This window comes from Antechinus flavipes, chromosome 6 (genome assembly GCF_016432865.1).
Source record: "Antechinus flavipes isolate AdamAnt ecotype Samford, QLD, Australia chromosome 6, AdamAnt_v2, whole genome shotgun sequence".
NCBI lineage: Eukaryota > Metazoa > Chordata > Mammalia > Dasyuromorphia > Dasyuridae > Antechinus > Antechinus flavipes.
Window position 1 is genome coordinate 138,013,363 of NC_067403.1, and position 27,539 is coordinate 138,040,901.

The 27,539-nt window shown below is 33.1% G+C and overlaps 1 protein-coding gene across 3 annotated transcripts in view; it reads left to right on the plus strand.

Moving 5' to 3' along the window:
* Positions 1-27,539, plus strand: part of TBCK (TBC1 domain containing kinase) — a 640,231-nt gene that overhangs the window by 147,694 nt on the left and 464,998 nt on the right. For all 3 annotated transcript variants that reach the window (XM_051967429.1, XM_051967428.1, XM_051967430.1), the window contains 2 exons: positions 19,262-19,298; positions 23,206-23,367. In XM_051967429.1, the coding sequence (XP_051823389.1) occupies positions 19,262-19,298; positions 23,206-23,367 (199 nt within the window). The remainder of the gene's footprint in view (positions 1-19,261; positions 19,299-23,205; positions 23,368-27,539) is intronic.

Below are 27,539 nucleotides of genomic sequence, written 5' to 3' on the forward strand. Positions count from 1 at the left end.
ACGATCAATGAAAACATGAAAAGAACTGGCATTCCTTTGCAGATGATTTTATGTAAATGATAGCTTTGTGATCACACAATTAATTGGGAGGTCTTATTCTATATTAATAGTTGATTTTAGTCCAGTGCTTTTGATTGTAGAATAGAGCTCAGAGCTTTAAAAACTCTCCTACAAAGTGTTTTACATTTGTAATTTAGAATTATCTGAGGTTCTGTGACAATCAATCATTCATTCATTCGTGTCTCTTTGTGACACCACAGATCATAACACATCAGCCCAATCAATCTTCCACTATCTCTCAAAGTTTTTATCTGTCCCCTTCTCCTATTGCCTGTAGTCTTTCCCCAACAGTAGACTCTTTTCCAGCGAGTCCTGTCTTCACAATATGTGGCCAAAGTATTTAAGATTTAGCTTCAGTATTTGTCTTCCAATGAGGAGGCTCAAATAATTTCTTTAATTATTGACTAATTTGATCTTCTCTAGGGACTTCTCTAGCACCATAAATCGAAAGCATCAATTCTGTAGTGCTCAGTTTTCCTTATGGTCCAACTCTAAAAGCCATGCATTGCTTCTGGAAAAACCAAAGCTTTGAAAATATTAACCTTTGACACCAAGGTGGTGTCTTTACTTTTTTAGTAGGCTATCCATATTTTTCATAGCTTTTCCTTAAAGAAGCAAGCATTTTTTATGTTCTTGGCTATTGTTGCCAACTGCATTTATCTTTGAGCCCAAGAACAAACTCTGACAGTGCTTTCATGTCTTCTGTAATGTTCTGATTAGCTTTCTGGAGGTCCTTCAACTGGGCTTTAGTTTCAGCAGAATAATCACCACAAGAATAAAGTCCAAATTCTTTACTATCTCCTTCTCAGTCTGTCTCCTCGCCTGGAGCTGGGCTAGCTTTCTGGGGGACCTTCAGATGAACCTTGGTTTTAATGGATAAGTGAAGGAGACAGACCAGCCACCACAAGGGTTTTTATCTTCATGTCTGAACTCCAGCCCTCAGTCCTCTATCTCGGAGTCTGTCTTCCTTTCTAGATCTCTTAGCTCTTATATATTTTATTATAAGTTCATCATCATAGGTATATTCGTAATAATCTAATCTTGTAGAATAGGTGTCAACTTGTAGAACTATGCTAAGTAATAAATACATGGAAACTAGAGAATCATTATCTCGATTCTACTAAGTTAACACCTTGTTGTAAGATTACTTGTTTCAAGAATACTTGGCCCTCTACATTCTCCTTCTGCTTGACAAGAAATGAAGGGACCAGTTACCAAATTTTTAATGTTAAGATTCAAGACAGTTTTTATACAGTCCTCTTTTACCCTCATCAAGAGGCTTCTTAATTCCACTCCACTTTTGGACATCAGAGTGATTTCATATACATAGCTGAGATATTTCTCAAAATAGCCTTAATTTTGGTTTTTGATTTATCCATTGCAATTTTGCATGATGTTCTCTGCATATAAGTAAAATAGATAAGGTTTTGTCACATTTCTTTCCCAGTCTTAAATCATTCTGTTTCTTCTTGACCTGCATACAGGTTCCTCAGGAAACAAGTAAGATAACCTGATATTCTCATTTCTTTGAAGACTTGATACATTTTATTGTGAACCAAGTTAAAAGCTTTAGTGTATCTCTTAGATTAGCTAAAATGACAGGAAAAGATAATGATAGGGGATATGGGAAAACTGGGACACTAATACATTGTTGGTGAAGTTGTGAACTGATCCAGTCATTCTGGAGAGCAATTTGGAACTATGTTAACAAAGTGTGCATACCTTTTTATCCATTAGTGTCTCTACTGGCTCTGTATTCTCAAAAACATCATAAAAAGGGAAAAGTATGCACATGTGCAAAAATGTTTTGTAGCAGCCCTTTTTATAGTGACAAGAAACTGGAAACTGAATGAATGCCCATTAGTTGGGAAATAGCTGAATAAGTTATGGTATATCAACATAATGGAATATTATTTTTCTATAAGAAATGATCAGCAGAGTTACTTCAGAAAGACCTGAAAAGATTTACATGAACTGATACTAAGTGAAATGAGTAGAACCAAGAGAACATTAAGCAACAAGAAGATTATGTAATGATCAACAATGAGGTATTTCAAGCCAATTTTAGTATCTGCATCCAGAAAAAGAACTGTGAGGACTGAATGTGAATTACAATAGTATTTGCACCTTTTTTGTTGTTTGCTTTCTTTATTCTTTTTTTTTTTTCCTTTTTGATCTGATATTCTTGTGCAGCATGACAAATGTGGGAATAGGTTTAAAAGAATTGAGCATATTTAACCTATATTGGACTACTTGTTACCTAGAGGAGGGAGATAGAGGAAAGAAAGAAGAAAAAATTGGAACACAGGGTTTTGCTAGGGTAAATGATGAAAATGATCTCTGCATGTATTTTGAAAATAAAACATTATTATTATTTTTAAAAAACTTTTAAGGCAAATATGTGCAAGTACTTTATTAATTATAAGTGCTAATCTATTAAGTTATTATTTTTTGAAATGGTTGAAAAAGGAAAGGATTACTTTAAACTTCCCATCAAGCCTAATGATTCCTGAGACAAATTTTTTTATCCATAAAATATAAAAATATTTTAAATTTTCTTAGCTTTCTCCTTTAATATAAGGACATAATTTTATTGAGTATCTAGTCAAGGCTTATGTTACCATAGTCACTAATATACTTATTCTCTTCAGGATAGCACTATACCATGCTAAAGGCCTATCATGCAAACAATAGGACTGATTCTTTGATCTCTAAGTATATTCAATAATTTGGCCAAGGGTTTGAGTCAAGGGTTGGTTGAAATGATTAAGAAGCAATCAGTAATTGAGTAAGATGGTCAGTGTTTTTACACCTTTTTAATTGAGGGTGGAAAATTTTAGATCCTTTGAAAATGCTGGTGTTTGGTTATTTTTCATATCAATTAAAATTACTTAAAAAACAAAAGCTTTAAGTATAGTCAATGAAGCAGAAGTAGATATTGTTCTTGAATTCCCTTGCTTTCCTTATAATGCACCAAATCTCTGATCAATCTCTAGCAATTTGGTCTATACTTCCTCTACCTATTCAAAAACCAGCCTGATTTTCTGATAATTTTATTTCATATATTGCTAAAGCTTATCTTGCTGAATCTTAAGCATAATGTTGCTGGTGTGTGAAATAAGCACATGTTTTTGGTTAATTTGAACATTTTTATCATTGTCTGTCTTGAGTATTGCAGCATAAATTGATCTTTTCCTTTTTTTTTTTTAAACATAATTTTCCTTGTGTTCCAAAATTTCCCCTCCTTCCCCCACCCCTTTTCCTAGATGGCAAGCAATTCAATATATGTTTTGTATGTTAAAATTTATGTTAAATCCAATATATGTAAACACATTTATACAATTATCTTACTGCTTAAGAAAAATCAGATTAAAAAGGAAAGAAAATGAGTAAGAAAAAAATATGCAAGTGAACGACAACAAAAAGCTTGAGAATGTTATGTTGTGATTGGCCCAGTTGCTTCATTCTTTCTGGAGCAACTAGTAGTTGTCCTTCACTTCTCTCTAGTAACATGTTGGATACCTTTTGACCCAAGGGGCCCATCTTTCATTGTCATCTCTTTTATCATTTTAATACTGTCTATGGGATTTTGCTGACAAAGATATGAGGGTGGTTTGTCATTTCTGTCTCCTCCAGTGGATCACCTTTTGTCAGAACTCTCTACTATGACATGTCTGTCTTGGTAGTTTATAGTTTATAGTTTCACTAGTCATAACAAGGCAGTGATCCAGGAGGAACAACCATGAAGGTAATTTTGTTAATTACCTAATGAATCAAGCCACTGAATTAAATTTAAAACAATATGCTTACTAGTAACATGGAAGATGTCCTATGTAAAAACTAATCAAAAAATTAAGTCTTGTGAAATTATTCACAATTCACATGGCTCTGTCTGACCATCATTCCTAAATTAAATCTGCAGTGGTAAGATATAAATTGGTCTGACCATGCACAAAAACATTCCCCTAGATGAGAATCCATTGAATTAATCCATCCAGATTTACTTCTTGGACAATCATTGCAGTGACAGCGCAGCCCTGAATTAAATGAAAAGGTCAGATTGAGTCACATTCAGGAAAATACACAGTCCCTTCATTGATCCCAAATTAATTGCTGCTTCAAAAGCTCATTGCTTTGATATTAATATTCTTTTGAAGTTTCTGTGCGACTGTGAATCATATAATACCATGACCTCAGAAGAATTCAAATTACAAATAATCTGAAGAGCAAAAGAAAGATGAATTCTTGTTTGGTGCGTTCCCAGTGATTTGCTTGTGAGCAATACATTACTAAGGACACTTGAGTAGGCAAAGAAGTGGAAGAATCATGTAGCAGGAGAGATAGTAGTTGGCTAGCTTACTGGTATAGCTGAACCTCCCTGAAATATTAAAAGAATAAAAAGAAAACCGAACAGGTAAAGTAGCCTTTCAGTGATTCTATATGGGAAAACATGTATAAGAATTACAAAAGATAAGAAGGGAGCACCCACACTAATCAAAACATAGACCTATACAGGTCTATTGTTATAATACCAACTGTGGTGTAAATGAGTATTTGTTGTGTTGTATTTGTTGTGTTGATGCAAAGCGCTGTTCTGAGTGTTGTAGATACAAATGAAAGAGCAGAGTATCCCTTGCTCTCAGGGTGAACTCTAATAGGCAAGAAAGATAACATCTATAGGAAGTTTCACTACTAAGTCAGATGGAAAAGGGCCATTGGTCTTTAAGATATGATGGCAAAGAAGATGATAATACAGGCATTTTCTTTAGCATCATTTCTCCTGATAAACTCATATCTGATTTTGATGTTAAAACATTTCAATCAATCAATAAACTTTAATTACCTAGTATGTATCAGACACTATGCTAAACACTGGAGATACAAAGGATGGTAAATACAAGGACTTTGATGACAAGACCTTTTTTTTGGATCTTTATCATCTGTGATTGCTGAGCAGGGTAGCTGCAGAAACAATTGGCAAATTGTATCACCTAAAGGATTGCTTCCTGAAATGATGGCTCTTGGGCCTAGGTTGGATTAGAGGGTTCTTATCATTTTCCTTGCTCTTTTGGCTTACCAGCTTCTTTTATAATTTGTATAATGCTTTACTTACATTATCTCATTGGAGCCTAAAAAAATAAACCTGTGAAGAAAAAAGGATATATACTATTTTTTCCTTTTTATAAATAAGAAAACAGGCTCAGAAAAATTAAGGTATTTGCCTAAGATCAAAACTATAAATTAGTATAACTAAAATTCAAACTTGGGTTTTCTAGTTCCCAAAGTTAATGTTCTTACCATTGTTTTAGGAACTTAATCACTCTTACTTTTTTTCTATGTAAGCCCTCACTGTTTCCATTCTGTATCTTTCTTTCTTCTTTTGCATGATTGTTTTCCATTTCCTTTTCAATTGTACCATTATCCTATATAATAAAGAATTGAGGAGAGTCAGCAGTAAAGGAGAATGCCTAGAATGTCATCTAATGGCAGATAGTTTTGCTTATTCCATTTTATACCTAGGATGAAATAGACATATTTCTTCATGTCTAAACTATTCAATTTTCTTGTTAAAATTTTGTTTGTGCAAAAATGTTTTAATTTAATGCAAAGTTTCATAATGTTTTCCAGATCGGATAGGTAAATTATCCCTTGTTCTTCTAATTTATTTGTCCCATAATTTTTAAGTCTGTTTCCAACATATTTTGTTCAATTGTCATTTGTTCCTAAATTTGTTTCTTTTATGTATCTATATTCTTTCTTATAATTGAACTCTTATAATTGCATTTATAGATATTGTTTTAAAAATGTAAGCAGAATTTGTTGTGATTGAGTACAACTGGGATAAATGGGATAAAAAGATTCAGTATTTTTATTATATAATTTGAACATTTCATTAACAGTATCATAGAGGAAGGGTACACACACCTAAACTCTTTTATAACTGCATAGCCAACATACAGGGATGAATCAAGAATCACTTGTCATTTTAAAATCTAATTTATATATGTGTATATATCATTATAATTTGTTCAGAATAGATTGTTTTAAAAAATATTATTATTCCTCTTTACTGTTCTGCCTTTAAAGCTAAGAAGTGTTCCTTCACTTTTAACAAGATTGCCTAAGTTTCAACAAGGCGAAGGATAGGCACTTTATTAATGAGATCCTAACTAGAGTTTTTCACTTGAGTACTAATCCTAACAAAGTACTCCCTGATTCATCTTTCATCATTAAAATACAGACTCCAACAGCAGGAAAGATCTTGTTTTCTGGCATCTTTCCATTTTCTGCGGGTCATAGAATTCTCAGAATACTGAGCACTTCTGAAACTTGAATAGTTGGGAATATTGTGAGCTGATGTGATGCTTGAATTAAATATGACATGGTGGTTATGTTATTTAATATATAAATATATATATTTATAATGGGAATATATATGTATTATAAGTATATATAAATAAATATGGGATGATTGCAGATGGATGAATTTCATTTTTTGGCTCTGTATTTCTACCTTTATATATGTACTGAGACCCTTTCAATTGAAAAACAGGCAAGTAAGCTACTTAATTCTTAGGGAGACTGTATTCATGAATTAATTTGAATAGTATTCTTGAAAATTATGAAAATGAAAAGTCAATTGGTCATTTACAAGAATGACAAAGTATATTTTCCATCGCTTAATATCATTTCCATAAACCTAGAGTCATAGGAAGTGATATGTAAGAGTTAATGGCAAAGGGCAACTACATGATATATGTAGTGGATAGAGCACCAGCCCTGAAGTTAGGAGGGCCTGAGTTCAAATGTGGCCTCAGACACTTAATACTTCCTAGCTGCATGACCCTGGGCAAGTCATTTAACCCCAATTGCCTCAGGGGGAAAAAAGGAGTTAATGGCAAGACCAATATTATCTGACTGGAACCTAAAAGGACATTTATTCTCCAAAAGATCATAGTCATTTTATTTGTTTTAATTTTTTTTTTTCAATTATCAAGTGTAATGACCACGTATTTAAAATCAGCCGGAGTCAGGAATTCAGGTTAAGGGAAAAATCTTCAATCTTTATTGAAGTGAAGAGGTGAATAAGGATTGCGATAGCAATATGGGCAAGAAAGATTGCGATAGCAATATGGGCAGCTGTGACAGGAAGCCAGCTAACAGAGGGGGATCTGAGCTGAAAAGCCGTAGCAATGGCAATGCAAGCAGTCTCTCCTTCCCCTTCCTTTTCCACTCCCCTGCCTCCACCCACCAAAATCGTCATTTCCTATGCAACACATCAGGACTTGCACAAAGAGTGGGCGGGGGCCATTCTTTCTCCAAGCATATATATTAATAGAGTATGGTCCAATTACTATACATATACCTCATGTGCTTGGGACCTCAGTGCATCAACTCAAGCCTCAGCCCATTCCAATCAAGTATTTACCTTTTTTCTCACTTAATTTCCTTTCCCCTCCAAAGTCATATTGCATGTTATTTGCATGCATGTTGTATATTGCATAGTCAAGCAGAACATGCTCATATTAGCCATATCTGAAAATGTGTGATTTATTCCACTTCTCCATCACTTCTTAGTCGAGAAGTAAGTAGCATGACAACCAGCTCCTGACAGGTGATAGACTGGAAGTCTAGAACAAGATAAACATTTTTAGATATAATTAACATGTAGATTTGATTTTGCTTGACTATTCTTATTTATTTCAAAGAATGATTTTAAATTTAATTTGGAGAAGGGGAGATTATAAGAGAGAGGAGATGGAACATGACATAAACAAAACAAAATATAAACAAAAAAGAAAAGGAAGAAAAAAAGTTTTGTTGCATAATTCCCAGAAGAGAACATAAGGAAATTCAAAGAAGGAAATAGACAAGCCGAATAGCTTTTAAATTAACATTTCATCTTTTAAAAAATAATAGATATATGTAATAGAGATGTATAGTTTCATAATTAGAATCAACTTTTTATATTCTCTATATATGGAAATATTCAAATTTGATATCAAATTCAGATAAAAAAATTAATGTATTCCTGGGGAAAAAAAATGGATTAGATGACTTCTGAGCTCTTTTTTCATTTTTGAATCTATGAGCCTCTGATATATGTTTTCAGTTTCCAAATTTGTGCTCATAAAATTATGAAAGGATAGTTCAGTGTTTTGTTTTTGTTTGGGGTTAGTGCTCATATTTTATGACTGGTTTGGGAAAAGTAGTGTAGAGGGTGAATGGTAAAAACGAACATTTAGATACTGACTTTTTTTTCAAAGGGGAAACCAAAAACAAGGAGATTCTCACTGTTTGCCAGCACTTAAGAGAAAAGCAAGGGAGAAGACTGAACAAGTTTGAGTTCTTTCTTTTGAAGATGTTCTTTTATAGGGTTAAAAATTATATGCATTGAATTGAGAATCTAATGAATTTGCAGCTTTCCCTTGCTTATATTAATATGCTTTCCAATAATAAAATGTTTATAATGTAGACTCTAATACTGTTTTGATGATTGAGTTTCCAAATATTTTATGAGAGAAGCATTTTTATAATAATACTAAAATATTTCTGGCTTTTTAAAAAAAAATTAAATTTTCAACTCACTGAAGTTTTAACACTCTGTCTGTGCTTATATAAAGATACTTTCTTCCTCCCCACTCTCAGAAAGTACTACTTGCCATGTGCTCTATATTTTTTTCAACTAAAGTGAAATTCACTTTAAAAAGATTACCAAAAAAAAAAAAATCTGACTTTTGTTTGGAAAATTTTTAGAGTTTTGAAATTCTCCTTGAGGCAATCCGAGCTACACAGGAAAATATTGAGAATGACTTCCCCAGAGGGCCAGCCATTGTTGGCTGATATTTTTCAATGCTTTTAATATTAATTTATAACTTCCAGACTTCCATTTCAATATTCTAAATGAAGAGATAAAATAAGGAGATATATTTAGGTGAACACAGTAGTTTCTTCCTTCCTATTTCTTACCCTCACAAAAACTCAGAAAAAAAAATAAGTTATTTCAATTGAATATAGCTGCTGCAGAAATAGAAATATCTTCTTCCTAATTCATTGTCTTTTACCATGTTTTAAAATTTAATTAATATATGTTGAAAACATACTGGCATATATGGTACATAGTACATGACATTTAGATTATTGTAATGGAATTTTTCAATATAGTACAGTGTCAGGCTTTTGAAAGCAGTCTTAAAAACCTCATGAACATTGAAACAATAATAATAATGATGATGATGATTAGCATATAATACTTTAAGATTTGATATAAACTCAAGGATTGTTAGAGAGAATTTCTTTTAATAATGACCAGTAGGCACATATTGATTGTTATGGACAGCCAACATGTTCTATCTATTCTGACTTATAATGTCAAAAGTAATAGATCATTCCTTTTAAAATGCTACTGGAGGAGTGTGTGTGTGTGTGTGTGTGTGTGTGTGTGTAGTATGTATGTGTTGGCAGGGAGGAGACATGAATTTATATACTAAGCTACAGTTACTTGTATATTTTCCTCCTTCCTGTTTTTCCTTTCCTATCCTCATCCTGTTTACCATATCTCTCTTCATTGCTCTGCTTTACTTCTACCTACTACCTTGCCCTCTTATTCCTTAATCTACCTGCCCCCTAATAGTACCTCTCTTATCTTTTCCTTTACCCATAATATCCCCTTGCCCTCTTATTTCTTTCTGGATTTAGAAGACTTTATGCCCTTCTAGATATATAGAGATATAGATATATAATTACTTTGTCCCTCTCCCAAAGCATTTTAGTTTTTAAGAATTACCCCTCCTGTCCAGCTCAAGCCTTTTTTTTTTAAACTACCCAAATAAAAATGAGTCATAAAAAACTTGATATTTTCATGTAAAGAATTTGATTTTGTTGAGTCCTTTATAAATTGGTCCTTAATATTTACTTTATATTTCTCTTGAATGTTATATGACAAATTTTCCTTTAAGTTCTGGGTTTTTTTTTTTTCCAAAAAACTTGAAAGTCTTTCAATTTTTTAAATGTCTTTTAAGTTACCCTTGGTGATAATCCCTTTTTGTTCTACAGAATATAGTATTCCAAAACCTTCAGTTCTTCATTGTATTAGCTGCTGGCTAGTCCTATGATTTTTAAATAGTTTTTCTTGCTGTTTCCAATATTTTTTCTTTACTTGGCAGCTTTGAAACTTGGCTATGATATTCATGTAAGTTTCCCTCCCGGGATCTCTTTCAGGTGATGATTGATGGATTTTTCCTATTTCTGCTTTGGCTTGTTGTCTAGAATTTTAGGGCAATTTTTCTTGATAATTTTTTGTAACATTGTATTAAGTTTTTTTTTTTTTTTTTAATTATATTTCCCATGTAGTCTACCGTTTATATATTATTTCTGCTTGATCTGGTCTCTAGATTTATTGCTTTTCTGATAAAAAGCATTTTATTTTCTCTTCTTTTTTTTTTCATTCTTTTGATTTTGTTTTATAATTTCTTGAGGTTTTAGAATGTCATTAGCTTCCCCTTGCCCAATTCTAGTTTTCAAAGAATTATTTTTTCATTAAATTTTTTGTTTCTCTATTTCAAATTGACTTTCTTTTCATAATTTTCTTGATTTTCTTGGATTGCTCTTTTTTTCTTTTCTAATTTTTCCTCTATTTAAAGTCCTTTTTAAAGTTCTTATAAGATCTCTTTTTGTGCTGGGATCCATTTGACATTTTTCATTGAAAAAGAATTGGCTTTTTTTAAGTTCCATTATCTTCCTCCAAATATGAATCTAGATTTTCTCTATCCCCATAGTAATTATCTGATTCATTTTTTTTTCTTCTTTGCTTACTCATTTTCTGTATTGTTTAATTGCTTTATTTTGTTTTTAGCCACTATTAACATAATCAAGTTTTAGTCACAAAGTATGGGGAATAGTGCCCCAAGCCTCAGGTCATTCTTACTGTTATTTTCCAAGGTCTGTTTTAGAGCCCAACTTAAATTCACCTCTTCACTCATAAGCCGCAGTTAGGGCCTGCAGCCATACTGTATCACAAATGATCTTGTTTCCTATGGTCCCTTGGACCATAGCTATCTTCTCTGCACTAGAACTAAAACTAGAGACTGTGCTCTCCTGTAGGTGCCCATAGTCAGCAGGGTCCCCAGCCGTCCTACTGCACTCACCAGGCGTATCTTAGCTCCTTTTAGCTAAGATACGCCTGGTGAGTGCAGTAGGACGGCAGCTACAGCCTGGAACTCTTGTTTCTCAACAGTGGAATATCCTTCGGTCTTCTGCTCAGCCAAAACCATGTATTATGAGTATGCATATATGTATGTGTATATAAATATATGTTTGTTTAATTGTAGCCTAATTGGGGGAAAAGGGGATGGAAAAAGGAGAAAATAAGAATAAAGTAAAAAGTGAACATAAGAGAACAAAAGAAAACCTACAAAGAAGCAAAGAAAGGATAGATAGTTCTGAATACAATGTATAATATTTATTAAATAAGCTTTCTTAAAATGGAAATTTATCATTTCATATTTTGAGTTATGTTCTTTGTGCACATGACTTTTTTTTTTCTATTTAAATTTTAAATCAATTAAAAGAGGAAGGACTCGGTACAATAATAATTTTTAAAAATCACAATACATACATAAATTTAAGTTATAGCATTGTCTGTGGGAGAATGATGATGGTAGAAATAAAGAATGAGAACTGATTTTAAGGAGTTTTAAATGCCAAAGAAAAGATCCCTAGAGGTAATGAAGAGCCACTACAATTCACTGAGTGGTATGATCAGACTTGTAAGAAAATTATTTTTGAACCTAAATGGATTTTGCAGTCAGATTGGAGTAAAACTCAAGTCAGGGAAACCAATCATTGCTCATTGAAATTTTTCCTTTTCTTTTTTTTTTTTTTTTTTCCTTTGTAAGTTTTTTTTTTCCCCATTTCATTTTTCATTTGCAAGATGGTAAAAACTTTCTTTTTTATATTCAAAATGATAAAGTTCTAAATGAAAATGAGAGCTATATTATATAAAGAGAAGAACAGATTAAAAATGGTGAGGAAGAAGTGGCAAGGTTTGCATGACTTTTAGTAAGGAGTAGATAACCCTAAATTTGCAAACCTGAGTGACTAGAAGGATGATAGTGACCTTGATAGAGAGAAAGGAGTTCGGGAAGAGGAAAAATATACTTACAAGAGATGAGAGACAATTAGTCTAACTGTATTGTAGAGTGTGTGGAATCTACTACAATGTAGGAAGATTGGAAAGGTAGAAAGAGACTAGATTATGATGGGCTTTATATCAAACAGAAGATTTATACCTTTTCCTGAAAATAATATAGGGAACCATTGGAGAGATATGTGATTTGGGTAGGTATGGGTGGACACAAGTTAAAACGAAGAAAAAGACAGAGAAATTTGAGTAAAGTTAAGTTACAATGAGAGTGGATTAGCAACAAACCTGAGGAAGGGAGACCAATTAGAAAGAATGCTATTGCAATAGTCCAGGACGGGTGATAAAATCTAGAGTAGGATTGCATTTATGTTAGTGCAGAGATCTTCTGACTCTATAAAAGATTGACAACCGATTGCTTATGTGGAATTGAGGATGATAACAAGGTTGTGAACCTGGGTAATTGGGAGAATAGTGGTGTCCTTGGTAACAAAGAAAATGAGGGGAGAAAGGTTTGGGGGAAGAGATAGTGGATTCAGTTTTTGATGAATTTGAGATATCTCCAGAACAGCAAATTTGAGCTATAACTGGTGATATGACTCTAGAGCCCAGAAGAGAGATTAGGGTTAGTCTTCCCCAGGAACTGATGAATTCACTAAGCAAGATTGAATAGAGAAGAAAAGATGGCCCCTAAAAGACCTTTGGGAGATACCTACCATTAGTAAGCGTGATATGAATGATGACCCATCAAGGAAGTCTGAGGAGTAGTTCTGCAGGAAAAGAGAAGAACCAAGAGAGAGCAATGTCTGAACAACCTAGAGAGGACAGTCTATCCAAGAGGAAAGGGTTATTAACAATGTCAAATGCTGCAAAAGCATCAAGAGAGATGAAGACTGAGAAAAGGCCACTAGATTTAGCAATTAAGACATCATTGGAGACAGCAATTTCACAGCTGAATGTGAAGTTGAAAACCAAACTGAAGAAGATTTAGAAGAGAAAAAGGAGAGGAAGTGGATTTACCTCATTTAGCTGACTTTCTCAAGGAGTTTCTATGAGAAAGGGAGGAGAAATATTGAATAATAGCAAGTAAGGGGCATTCAGTAAGTATTTGTTGCTTAACTGAACAAAACTGATTTTATATTTATATATCTTTATATAAAAGAACATCAACATTTTAAATTTATGGTTTCTGAATGGTGGATTTTATGAAACAATTCAACATACCATGGAGGGAAGGGGGTTGTTCCTTATCTCCTACTCTACAAGTGAAAGCAAGCATTAAACAAGAGTAGAGATGCTTCTCTTGAATTAATAAATGGAACAGATAAACAAAGAAGAATCACATGGAATCATCTTTATATAAAATAAATTCATTTCTGTGGATATATATATAATCCAGAACCTTAAACAAGTTCTGATCTTAGCTTTCTTTATTGAAAGAGTGAGTGTCCAGAGAATAGCAATTTTAGAATAAATTTCCTTAACATAATTTATATTAAGGTAATTAACATGAGATTTCCTTCTCTTTTCTTCACACTAATCCCCACACTTCCCCCCACACACTTCTGTTCAGAACCTTAATAAGTGACATTTTTTAACTATTGCAAACATCTTGCAGTTGTTCTGCTTGCAGTCCTTTGTCTAATTAATTTTCCACATAGCTATTAAATTGTTATTAATTACTCAGATATGATAGTCTCCTTTACTCGGTAGTCTTTGGTATTTTCCTTTTGGCTATATGCTACAACACCAAATTCTCAGCCTGTCATTGAAGGCCCTCCATAAGCTGTTCATATTACTTCATTTCATTTGCTCTGTTCCATTCAAGATGATCTGCTAATTGTTCTCCATGTCCTGCCTCTAAAACTTTGTACACATGGCCCTCCATGTCTGAAATATCCTCCTTTTTGTCAGTCTTCCTTAATATTAATATTAATGCTTACCCTATGTTGATAATCTCTGATTTATTCTGTACATGTATGTAGTCCATATATAGTTGTTCACATGTTTTCTTTTCCTTTGGACTATGAGTTCCTTGAGAGTAAGAAAAACAGAGAAACAAAAAAGAATGGCAGAAAAGTTTTGAAAATTTGAAAAATAAATAAAACAGAATATTGTCATGTACCCAGCAGAATATCAGGAAAGATTCAAAATACATGGCAATAAATTTCCATTCAAGAAAGCATATATAATAAAAGAAATTATATTCATGAGTGTCTATCTTTTCTTTGTTTACTTGTTCTCTGCTGTGTACTTTTTTTTATTTTATTATTTTTCTCTTTCATTCTCCCACTTCCCCAAGCAGGCTGTTACAGTTAAGCACCTGTATTTACATATACATATATGGAGAGATATACATACATATATATATATATATATATATATATATATATATATATATATATATATATATATATATATATATATACATACATATACATTCACATTCATCCATAGACCCACACACATATATCTATATACACACATACGTAGTACATACATCTCTACATATATATACATGTGCACACATTAATGTATATGTAAACAAGTATCTGAAACAATATTGGTATGGATCACATATAATGTAGGTTTCTTTCTTGATTGAATCTTCAAGTTTGACTTTATCTAAGATCAATGATTAGCCTTACTTTTTTTTTCTAATAAATTTTACTCCTGATCTTTATAGGATAGGGACTCTCTTTTGCCTTTCTATGAATCCCCAGAGCTTAACACAGTCCTGGCACATAGTAGACCCTTAATAAATGTTGATTGACTGACTGACCTGCCTCTTGGAATATCTTGCTTCTTCCAAGATACCTAGGTTGGTCCTTCTCTGAACTTCCTTGTTATTAACACATTCTTTTTTTTTTTTTTTTTTTGAAATTATTTAGTATTTTTTTAGTATAAACTTTATTTCTGCTTATGTATGTAACATGTTTTCCCTCCAAAAGAATATGAATTTCTTGAGGGTAGACATGATTTCATTTTTGTCTATGGATCCCCAATTTAAAGCCATACTTGACACAATTTAGAAGTTTAATACATATTTGTTAAAATTGTATTTGTTAATTTTTGTTGAAATATATTATTTGTTAAAATGTATTAAATGACTGTACTCAGACAGAAAGTAGCAAAATAAAAGATGAATGAAATTTAAGAAAAGATTTTTGTAGAAATACTTCAGTTTTTCCCTGATCTCCAGATAGCAAAAGACTGAAGAGCCTGTTGATTTTGGGAACCACGAAGACTTTAAATATCTCATCCTTTTTGAGACCGTAGATTACCTTCAAAAACGCTCTTGGGCTTGTAAAATAAAACTTTTCAATCCTACAGTTTAAATCTCTCTGAATTCTTTTCCTTTTACATTCTTACCTCTCCCCACCACAGCCCAACATTCCTATGCACCTTTAGGTGACTTTACTAGGTCTTCTGTTGAAGTTTGGCACCCAGGTCATCCATCTCTTCAATTTCCCCCCAGACTGTAATCTGGATTTGTCCATTATTACCTCATTCCTTCTTCCCAACATCTCAGTACAGTGTCTAATATTAACAGATAAAGTTAGAAGAGACCTGAGATTCCATGGAGTCTAACCCCTTTATTTTATTTTACCCTTAAAAATAGAGAAGTCCAGTTTTTTCTCCCTCCCACAACTCCATTAAAAAAACAATAAATTCAGGCAAAAGAAATTCCCTTATAGGCCATGTCCAAAAACTATACCCTCAATGCATGTGTCTGTCAGGAATTGGATAGTGGGTTTCATCATTGGCTCTTTGGAATCATGAATGCGATTGCCTTTATTAGAGTTGTAATGTCCAGAGTTGTTAAGTGCCCTACCCAAAGATGCACAGTTACTAAATGTATAGATCAGAAATTGACACCAAGTTCACTGTACTAATCATCATACTACTCTGACATGCTTCTAGAAATAAAGAGCTCGAGGTCAGTATTGCAAACTAGTCCATACTTATAACATGTAAAAACACATCATAGATTATAAGAAAAACTTTCTGGTCATTTTTAAACATACTCTTATTTTTATTTTTTATTTTTTTGTCACGTTTCCTCAAATGCAGAGGATCACTGAAGCTCTTTGAAAACAAAGGACTATTTCAAAAAAATAAGATAGCAAGGTGGTCAGATTGCCTCTGACTTGAGTCAAATAACAAGGAGCAATGAAATTAGAATTATGAGTATTGTCCTTTATTGACTGAAAAAATAGCAGGACTACTTCCTGCTTGGCTAGGTTCTGTTTCAAATCTACACACAAGTAAATGCTAAATGATGATATAAATTTGGAAAGGGCCCACCTACAAAGGCAAGCAGTAGCTCATTTTTCAGCACAGTGCTGGTTTCCTTTCACCCCTGTGTAGGGTTCTTCTGTCTCTCCTTAGTTCTAATAAACATGCATCCAATATTGATGACAGTTTTCTAGGCTCACATTTTTCCCATTTTTTTTCTTTTGCTTCATCATATTTTTCATTTGAAGTTTGTAGCTGTTTTAGGACTAATAATTATGTTTCTTGAAATCAAATTTTCTTTATTAAATAATTGATTCCCCCTACCCACTCTGAATGTGTCAATGTGAGACTTCAACAAAACCTTAGGAGTCTTTAATATAGCTATTACTCCCTAACATTGCCAGGGGGCAGTATTTACTTAGTTGATCTTTTAGCAGACTAGCACAGAGCTGCATAAATTTAAGTGGGCAACCTTAAAACCATAACTAGAGAAAAGAGTTAAGACATATCAATCCTTGTCTCACAAATTGGTCTCAAGTTTTTGCTTTTATATGAGGAAATGACCAATAATGACAGATGTTTTCTTAAGGATATAATGCATTTGTTATGTTTTCATATTCATAATACAGATCTTATTTCTTTGACAGTAGGCTTTAAAAAAAAAATCCATTGCATTTCAGGTACCTGTTTATTGCACATTATTAGGATGTTGCACAAATATCCTGTTGAGCAATAGATTGCCAGTTGGTCTGGGAAATGTTTAGGGTATGATATAAACATAATCTCTCACTTAATCTCACCCTTCTTCCCTTTCTCTGTCTCCCTCTCATCCTTTCTCTGCCTCTCCACTTTCTATCCTTCCAACTTTTCTCTTCCTCTATCCCTCTCTTTTCCCCCCTCCCTCTCTCTTCCCTCACTCTCTCTTTTCCTCTTTCCCTTTCTCTCCCTCCCTTCCTTCTCTCCTTTCCTTCCTCCCTCTCCCTTTCCCTTCCTCCCTCCCTCCTCCTTTCCCTTATTCCCTCCTTCCCTCCCTCTCACCTTCCTTCCCTTCCTCTTTCCATCTCTCTCTCTTTCTTCCTCTCTCTTCCTTCTTCCCTCTACCTTCCTCTCTCTCCCTTTCCCTCTCCCCACCCCCCAATTGCTTGTTACCATTTTAGTGATACCCACTGAAAGATGAGTGTGTTGTCTGTTGTCTGGCATTATCCTTAATCTCCATCTGCTTGCATTTTACAAGACTACTCTAAGCTAAAAGAAATTAAAATCAATTTCAAGAATTTACAAGACCACTCTAAATTAAAAGGAATGGAAACCAATTTCAACAACATAACCATTTATAATTAGCAAGTGAACTTTTTAAAACTATCATTTGATATAGTTTAAAAACAATGAAATAGACTTTTCAAATATATAAAGGCACAACATTCCACGTTAGTTTTTTTAATGATTTCCAATCAATATGTATTATATTTTGTCTTTAAAGAAGCCAACTAAAGAATGTTGACTTTTTTTTAATTATTAAGATTCTTTATAAATAAATATTTGAGTCAGATAGATAGTTTTATGGTGTCTCTCTATAGAAAGAAAGACAACTTGGCCTAATGGATAGAGAAGATTGGAGCTAGGAATACCTGATTAAGTATTTTGACTTTGTATATGTGACTATGACTTTGTAACTGTGACTTTGACTATGTAACTATGTAACCCTTGTCAAGGTATACTTGGCAAGTATACAAAGGGATACTAATACCATCACATTGGCAGAAGGGAGTTTCCTCATTAAAATTTCCCTATCTCAGAGCAAGTATGGATCTTGTAACCATCCTTATCCCCACTCTGGATGACAAGAATATTTTGATTTATTTAGTAAGTGCAACCAAATGTAATTCATTTTTGGTTTTTAAGTCATATATTTAAGGATGTATTGGCAAGAAATCTCTCTCCTACACAAAGAATTGAATATATGTTTCATGTGTGCCCTGATCTGACATACTTAAAAAAGCAAGCAACTAATTAAACAAAGTGCAAGAATATTCTATTCCTGGATCCTTACCCTTTTTACTCTGTTATGAAAATTCCTGTTAACTGAGCAAATGGCTAAAGATGTCATAATGCTTTGTATTTATATAACACCTTTTTATGGAGAGCTTAAAGTATTTTTCAAAGATTGTCATTTCATCACGCCTCATAATTACCAAATAAGATGGCTTGAAACTGATGAAAATCTTTAAAATGTCAAAAATACTTTTTTTTCTTTTACATTTTCTGAAAATATATACTCACACATTTTCATATATATATACATACACACACACATACACACATTTTCTGAAAATATATATTCTTCAAAAGAACATGGTACATTTGCTCTTAGTACTCCTCAGAATTGTTGCTTCAACACCTCAAGTAATGATACATTCTTAGTTCACATTCTCTAGGAATTGTTCCTGAGGAATATCCAAGGCCTTTCTAATAAAGCATATGTTATTTAAGAGCCATGTTGGCTCAGTGCATAATAGGGAACCAGCCTCAAAGTTAGGAAGATTTGTACTGCCTTTTGACCACTATATTTTTGGTCACCCTAGGTAAATCTCTTCAGATCAGCATTGACAGAAGCTGTTCAGAAGTTATTTACTGGAATAAGAAATACATATTCCAATCAAACAAGTCCAGATCAGAAGGGAGAAAAAGACATTATGATTATAGTCATTTATAATCTTTTGGATTTTGAGTAGAATAAAGATTTTTTTTCAAAAACTATTAGAGTCATGATGATTAAATAATATCACAATAAATTATCATCTCTTTTCCCTCTTTTTATAGCTTTACGCCATTCCTTGGTTCCTCACCATGTTTACCCGTAAGTATATAGTTTTTTTGTTTTCCTTTATCTAATATTTTGTCAGTATTATTTAGCATCGTTATAGTTCCTAGATTATTCACATTTTTTAGTTAAAACACCTGTCATAATAATAACATCTGTATAGTACTCTAACTTTTTTTTAATGCTAATAGCTTTTTATTTTTCAAAATACATGCAAAGATAGTTTTCAGCATTCACTCTTGCAAAACCTTGTTCCAAATTTTTCTTCCTCACTCCCTACCTTCTCTCTCCCTAGACAGCAAGTAATCCAATATAGATTAAACATGGGCTGTTCTTTTAAACGTATTTTCCCATTTATCATAGCTCTTTAACAATTGATTTTTATTAACATACATCTTTTTTGTTAAGTCTGACTTTTCATGACCCCATTTAGAAATTTCTTGACAAAATTACTAAAGTGATTTGCCTTTTCCTTCTCCAACTCATTTTACTGATGAGGAGTTGGGATACACAAGGTCTATGACTTATCCAGATTCACACAGATAGTAAAGTCAATTTTAAACACATGAAGATGGATGTTCCTGACTTCAGGCCCAGCATTTATCTATTGTGCCACTTAGCTGCCAAACATCTATAACTATAAATTACTTTTGATTTTTTAAGGATTCAGTATAATAACCTACATATTTGTGGATTCTCATTTTCTAACTGTCAGAGATCATTCCTTCTAAAGCTAGGATGGAGATACTGTGAACTCTACAGATTACAGATCAAATAATCATTCTGTGAAAAATTGGTGAAAAATCTGCAAAAGTTTGCCAAGTGATGTAGGGTACAAATTTTTCTCATAGCCTATAATTCATGTTCCTATGCGCCAATTAAAAAAAAACACTACAATTTTAAAATATCATATTCCCTTTAGTGTTATATAGAGTTGCTTATGGACCAAACCTTCACAACCAAATCATTCTTATCGAGATTCTGTAGCAACTTCCTCATTTTCCCCAAACCAGGCCCATTTTAGAAGTAAAACAAATTAGATTTAACTCCTTCAGTATAAGAAAATAGAGGCCCTAATTTTTGAAAAGTCTACTTTAAAGTTCAGACAAGCATTTAAAATCATAATCTATTCTAATTAGCATTTGTCAGGCCCCTAGTGTGTAGAAGCCATTGTGCTAGTTCCTAGATAAAATGAGAAACACTTCTTTGTCCTCAAGTAATTTATATTCTACTGAAGGGTTCAACTTGTAAACAGATAAATATCTTTTTGTTATTGAGTTGGCACATTGTTGTTATTCAGTCATTTTACTCATGTCTAACTCTTTGTGACCCCATTTTGGGATTTTATTGGCAAAGATACTAGAATAGTTTGCCATTTTCTTCTCCAGCTCATTTTACAGATGAAGAAATAGGTTTAAGTGACTTGACAAGTGTCACACAATTAGTAAGTAAGTACCTATGGTTGTATTTGAACTCATGAAGATAAGTCTTTTTTGACTCTAGACTCTGCACTTTATTCAATACATGTAGATGCATATACATGCTCATTTAAGAAAATGGAGAAGTCATTTGGAAAGAACTGAACATGCATGAAGGCCAGTAATGTGAAAAAGATAGGATTGATTCAGAATATGAGGGCTTTGTTGAGCTGAGGAGTTGGAATTTGATTCTAGAATCCAACCAGAAGGCCCATTATTTTTGAGGTTTCCTATGGAAACTAAAGCACATTCACCATATATATGGTTATTCCTCCACCCTCCTTAGTACACTACTACTTCCAGTCATCATGATACTCTTCAGTAACAAATTATGCTCTGATGGCCAGTCTCAGAACTTTGACTTCATCTATCCAAAAAACAGAGAGCTTTGAATCAAAGGCCTAAAGAAAAAGTTATGGCTAGCTTCCTGAAATCAGTCAGTCATTGAACTGTACTGAGAGGTGAAGGAAATCCCACCAGTCTCCTGAACAAGGAAAAGGAAGAATCACATTTATTCCTTAGGCCAAGGAAGCCATAAGACAGAGGTCTATAGATTCCCATTTCCCACCCTTGGAGAATAAAAACACTATCGCTTTATCAGCTAGAGAAATTTCCTTAAACCAAAGAAGACATTTTGGTAGGTTATTTGGAATGTGGTTCTTTATATAACCAGTAGTCATTTGAATTGATGCCTTCTTTTCCCATACTTCCACTCTGCTCCCAGTCTGCAAAAGCCAAATTAGACCATCAATTACTACCATTTCATTTTAACTTGAAAAGAGGTTATCACACCTTAATGACTAAGTGCTTAGTCGTGGCCCATGTACTCAAACATTGAATTTTAAAGTTACAAGCCATCTTGGAAATCATCAACTATGTCATGTTGCAAATAAAGTAAATGAAACCCATGAAGATTAAGGGACTTGTCCAAGTTCATAGCAGGATTTAGGTTGAAAATCAAATTCCTTGATTATTATCTAAAATTGAGGGGGAAAGGTAAACCACTTTAGGAACAGTTAAAACAGGGAGTTGTTGATTAAGGATTGGAAATGTATCAATACAAATACAGAATTAATGTTCCATAACAAATGTGCTTTTTGGTATCTGTCAAGCAATTTAAACAAGAGACATGACTTTTGTAGCAACACTAAAAGCTACATAAAACCCTCAGACAGCGAACATAAAGTTTGAGTTAAGTAAACAACTACTGGGTTTTGATGACCTTAAAATTCCTTAAGAAGTGTTAAGAAGCGTATTCTAGCCAAAATTTTTCTTGCTAAATAATAATAGACTGGGTTCTTAAGCGTAAGTTACAAAATTGCTGAATCTCAAAGTGAGGCATTTTCTGACCTAATTTTCCATCTAGAAGAATTTTCCTTCTATTTTTTAGTGTAATTGAGATTCTGAGTACAAGGTTCAAGATTTTAATGTGGTCTGAGCTTCATTTCTTGAGAGGTTATTATTGGGAATTGAGTCCTTTAATAATGCAGCAGTTGAAAAAAGTTTCTGATTTTTAAATGTCCTATCAGTTTAATCAAAAGGTACACATAGTTAAGCATAAAAACATTGATTTATATACCTGGAGACAATATGTTGTCCATCATTATCCACAATAATTCCCATGCTAATTCCAAAATGGTAAATGAATCTATGTGGTCCTAGGAATAGGTATTCCTGAAAAAGTGTAGATTTTAACAAAAGAATTATTAGGAATCAGGAGATGGCCCTGTGTCTTCATGCCTTAGATTAATTGATAAAACATATCATTTTCTCCATTAACTAATCAAAACAAAATTGTTCAGTTTTTCCATTATGCAATCTTTGGGAAATAAATGCTTTTGCAAAGAAAAATAATTTCCATTCCCTTTTAGAGAGCATAAATCAGAGAAGCAATATTTTGATCAACAAGAAATTTATCTGCATATTTTCACACTTCTACAGAATATTCTTATACTTGAATATAGATTAAATAGAATAAAAACTCTATTAAAACTGACATTAGAGGTAAGAATGTCATCAGTGAGAACATTTTGATGTTTAACAATTTTCAAATCACAATTTTCTATAGGGAGAAGTAAGTATTCTTTCAAAAATAAATGCCTCTTAAAGTAGCTGTAGTATTGTTCATTCTCAAACAATAAGGAAATTGTTATATGGTGATAGCTAACTATAAAAGCTAATACTAATATAACACTTTAAGAATGTAAAGTGCTTTGCTCTATTGCTTTATTTTCACAACTCTCCTGAGAGGTAGATATTATTATTATACTCATTTTACAGATGAGGAAACTAAGGCAGATAAAAGTGAAGGGACTTTGGACAGTTAATAAATATCTGAGACCTGATTTGAACTCAGGTCTTCCTGGTTCTTGTTCTAGTGTTCCACAACCATTATTATTCTCTGTTATTTCTAAAGTTAACATTATATATCTTGATCATTGTTTTTTGTTCATATTATTTGACAGATGTTTTTCCATTACACAAGATTTTTCATCTCTGGGATACATTACTGCTAGGAAATTCTTCCTTCCCATTCTGCATTGGAGTGGCCATACTCCAGCAACTACGAGACCGGCTCTTAGCTAATGGCTTCAATGAGTGCATTCTGCTCTTCTCTGACTTACCAGGTAGATGGAGTTCTGTATAGATATATGTATATGAATCCATATGGCAAGATGAGTCACGTAACATTATAGCCATATTTACATATGTGTGTCAGTGAGATGGACAGTGTATATACATATGTTCTTTTGAATCTTATTAACATATTTTGACGGTATTTAGGAGTGATTAGCTAAAATATTTATTAATTATAATTTTAAAAGGCTATCATAGCCTAACATGTACTCCCAAAGTACATGAAAGAATTGTGCTCTTAAGTTCATTTGAGACTTGGCTATTTAGAATTTAAAGTTATCCTGTAGAAATGGTAGTTGGGTATTTAGGTTACCTTGCAAAAGTCTAGTTAGCGTATAACTGCTTAAATATCCAAGTAGATCTGTGACATCATCGATTTGGATGATTTATTGATTGATTCCTTCCAGTGTTTCAGATCACAACTACACCCATGCCTATCCATCTTGTGGCTCTTGTTCATGTCCTCCTTTAAGTTTGCCACAGGGGTTCACTCAGCATTTAGGAGACCTTTATCACCTTCTTTGACATATAGTAAGGGTAGAAGAATAGCATCCATAATCTTTCCCTCACCATATGTTCTTCAGCTTCTCTTCCTTGGTTATATGTTGCATTCTTCTTATATCTAAAATCACCTATCACATGGTATCCATTTTTAATTTTATGGAAACTCTTGTAACCATGACTTGCTGTAAAATGTTGGTATTATTTTTAAAAAACGAATCTTTAAGAGTTTCCATGGATATCTTGCGATCTGTAAAAATTTTGCAATTTGCTGAAGACAATGTGCTTCTCCTGTTCCAGGCCCAATTAGAGGTCCATCTATACTCTTTCCCCCAAATAAACATACTGATGGACTAGTGCATGTCATAATCAGGGCAGTGGGAGATCATTTGATCTTTGTTGAATAAATAGGCCACAATATTTTAACACTGGTCATAGATATCTTTTAGAGGTTCTGCAGTATTTCAGGACTTGACATAATCAATGTCATCTGCAATTGGGGTCATTGTTGGACCTCAGTATTCACAAAAAAATCTCTTTTTGATTTGGACTCTTCACTGGATTTCTTCCATTACAATGGAGATTATGTTTATAAGTGCATATCTCCCTACTCTATGTTTTGCCTTTTATTTATAATCAGAGGGTTACTAAACAGAAGAAAAAAGTATATTGAAGCTAACTGTAAGATGGTACAAAGTTTTGATAATATTGGTTTTTAACATAAACAAATAAGTTCATGTTCTGGGACATTTAGTCATCTCATGTTTCAGTGTTTATGATGAACATAAAAAAGAACAATTTGAAAATAATTACAATTTACACACTGCAGAGAATGAGGACTTAGAGAAATACAATGAAGAATTTGATAAGACCCTTGAAATTAAAGGAATATAGAGTTTAATATTGGATCACTTCAATTCAAAAGAATTCAAAAAAAATTCTCAATTCAAAGATGGGCATGAGAGGCTTAATGAAAACTATTTTGGAAAACATGGTTGAAAAAAATGAAATGGGAATTTCAAACCAAACAAACTTTATGTAAAATGGATATCTTGTGGGAAAAAAGGTATCCAGAAACACTGGCAAAAGAGAAAACTGAATATCATGTCTCACACACAAGGAAGTTAATTATATTTTAAGAAACAGAGAATGACTCATTAATACTATGACATAATGTTTTAGAAAATTTGAAGAAGGATCAAAAATGAGAATAACTAGAATATATCTGAAGCAACTACTATTGAAATAATCATTTACTTCAAAAAATGAAAAAGAATCTAAAAGAACAACACAAATTATCACTATTTCATAAAGAATATCAATGTACATAAATCATTGCCCACAGTGAAGAGATCAAAGAAGCCTAGAATCCACTTCAACCAGCCAACACTTGTTCTCCTTGCCAAAGAGTGGGTTACATCAGCCAAGGACAGAATATACTCACACTTGTAAGGGAACAATAGCATCCCATAAAAAAGTGAGAAAAAGTGGAGGGAAGAGTTACAAAGTTAAAAAACAAAACAAAACAAAAAAAACTTGGTAAGAATAACAATATCATAGATATGGAGCTAGAAGAAGCCAACAAGGTCAACCACTTCATTTTACAAAAGAGGAAATTGATCCACAGGAAAGTTAAATGACTTAGCTAGGGTCACATAGCTAATAATTGCATGATGCAGGTCTTGAGCCCAGGTCTTATGTCTCCAAGTACATTGCCCTATTTACTATTCTGTGTTATCTCCCATGTAAAAATCCTTAGCAGAGCATGGTTATCTGGCTTATAGGTCCAAAATAGAAAGGTGTTTATGGACAGAATTGGAGGATGGACAATAAACAGATGTAAAATGGGAAAGGGAAAAAAACCAAAAACTTCTTTTCTCCATCATTGGTGGTGGCATTATTACATATGGACCTTAACCTAACATTACCTGGTATGCTATATGAAGGAGTAGAAATAATATTGAAGACAACAAAGATGGGAAGATTGTCTGAGACAAAACAAGTCGGTACAGAAGAGGTCCATGCTGAAGATAACATGTTTGGGAGGCTCTGAGAGACCAATTCAGTTTTCAGGATATCTAAAAGAGGAGGATACCTACACTTAGGAATAGTCACTTAGCACTTAATTATTCAGAAATAAAAGTGGAGAAAATGCTGGTATTTTACAGAACTTTATGTCACCTTTCCTATTGATAAAATCTTTATGAAAATTTCATATGTATATGTGAATATATATGTGTGTGTATGTGTGTGTGTGTGTGTGTGTGTGTGTGTGTGTGTGTGTGTGTGTGTGCATGGCATTATTAGTGAAACTATGAGAAATGAATGGGTAAGCTTTTGCCAAAAGATTTTCTTCACATCATTCCATCTATGCAACTGACAGAAAAGTGTAAGTGTTAAACAATTTCCCTGTGGTTTTTGTTCCTGAACTATTTAAAATAAATTTTCAGGTTAGCAATATATATGACACTATATATAATTCAGTATACCACCTTAAAGGTTTTCTTATAACAAGGTCTCTCCTATGCAAATGCCAGAATCACACTGGAGCCCTTCAAAAATATGACAACTGGAATAACTTTGTTCAGTCCTATAATTATTAATATGAAAGGCAGCATGACATATAGTGGATAGAGAGGTGGGCTCAAAATCAGAAAGACATGGGTTCAATCTCTACTTCAGATACATATTTTTTATATGCCCCAATTAAATGCCTTTATCTCTCAGTGCTCAAAGCAACTCCTTTTTATTGAGAGACAATGCTGACCTCAATTGTTAGCTTTCTTATCCTCATGTCCTCTATAACACTGAAATCAAAAAGAAATTATTCCTCTAATTATTGATATAAAATGGATCATAAAACAGGAAGAAGACATGCTCACCAAAGCTGTTTTGAATTGTCAAGGAAGGTGACTCCCAAAGAACAAATGGAATGTCACAGAAATGATGAGATTCTCTTGACACTCCTGTTTTGGGGTGTTATTGTGGTATTTAGCATCAAACTTTAAAATAGTGCACAGTTCTATAAATAAAATAAACAATAAACATTTATTAAGCACCTATTATTTGCCAAAAACTATGCTAAATGAGATATGTGAAGATAAAATTTGGGGGCAGCTAGATGGTATAGTGGATAGAGCACCAGTCCTTGAAATCAGGAGGACCAAAGTTCAAATCCAACCTCAGACAATTAACACTTCCTATCTGTGTGACCTGGACAAATCACTTAATTCCAGTTGCTTTGCAAAAAAAAACAAAAAAAAACAAAAATGAATGTATAAGAAACATAATAACTTAAAAGAGTTTGGCCCAAGTCCATACAGGAAGAAATGGGGGAAAAAAAAGATGTTCATTCATTCAAACATTTCAGTGATTTTTAACTCTTCATATCCCCATTTGGTGTTTTCTTGACAAAGATACTGGAGTGATTTGCCATTTCCTTCTCCAGTTCATGTTACAGATGGAGAAACAGGCAAACAGGTGGCTTCCTTTGGAAGAGACGGCTAGAAAGTATTTTAGGCCAGATCTTAACCTAGGTCTTCCTGATTCTAGGACCACTTACTCTGTCCACTGCATCACCTTCTGGTCAGTCATACATCTCACTCACTATGATGATATTTTTAATGTTATGTCTCAAAATCATATGGCAACATGAAAAGGG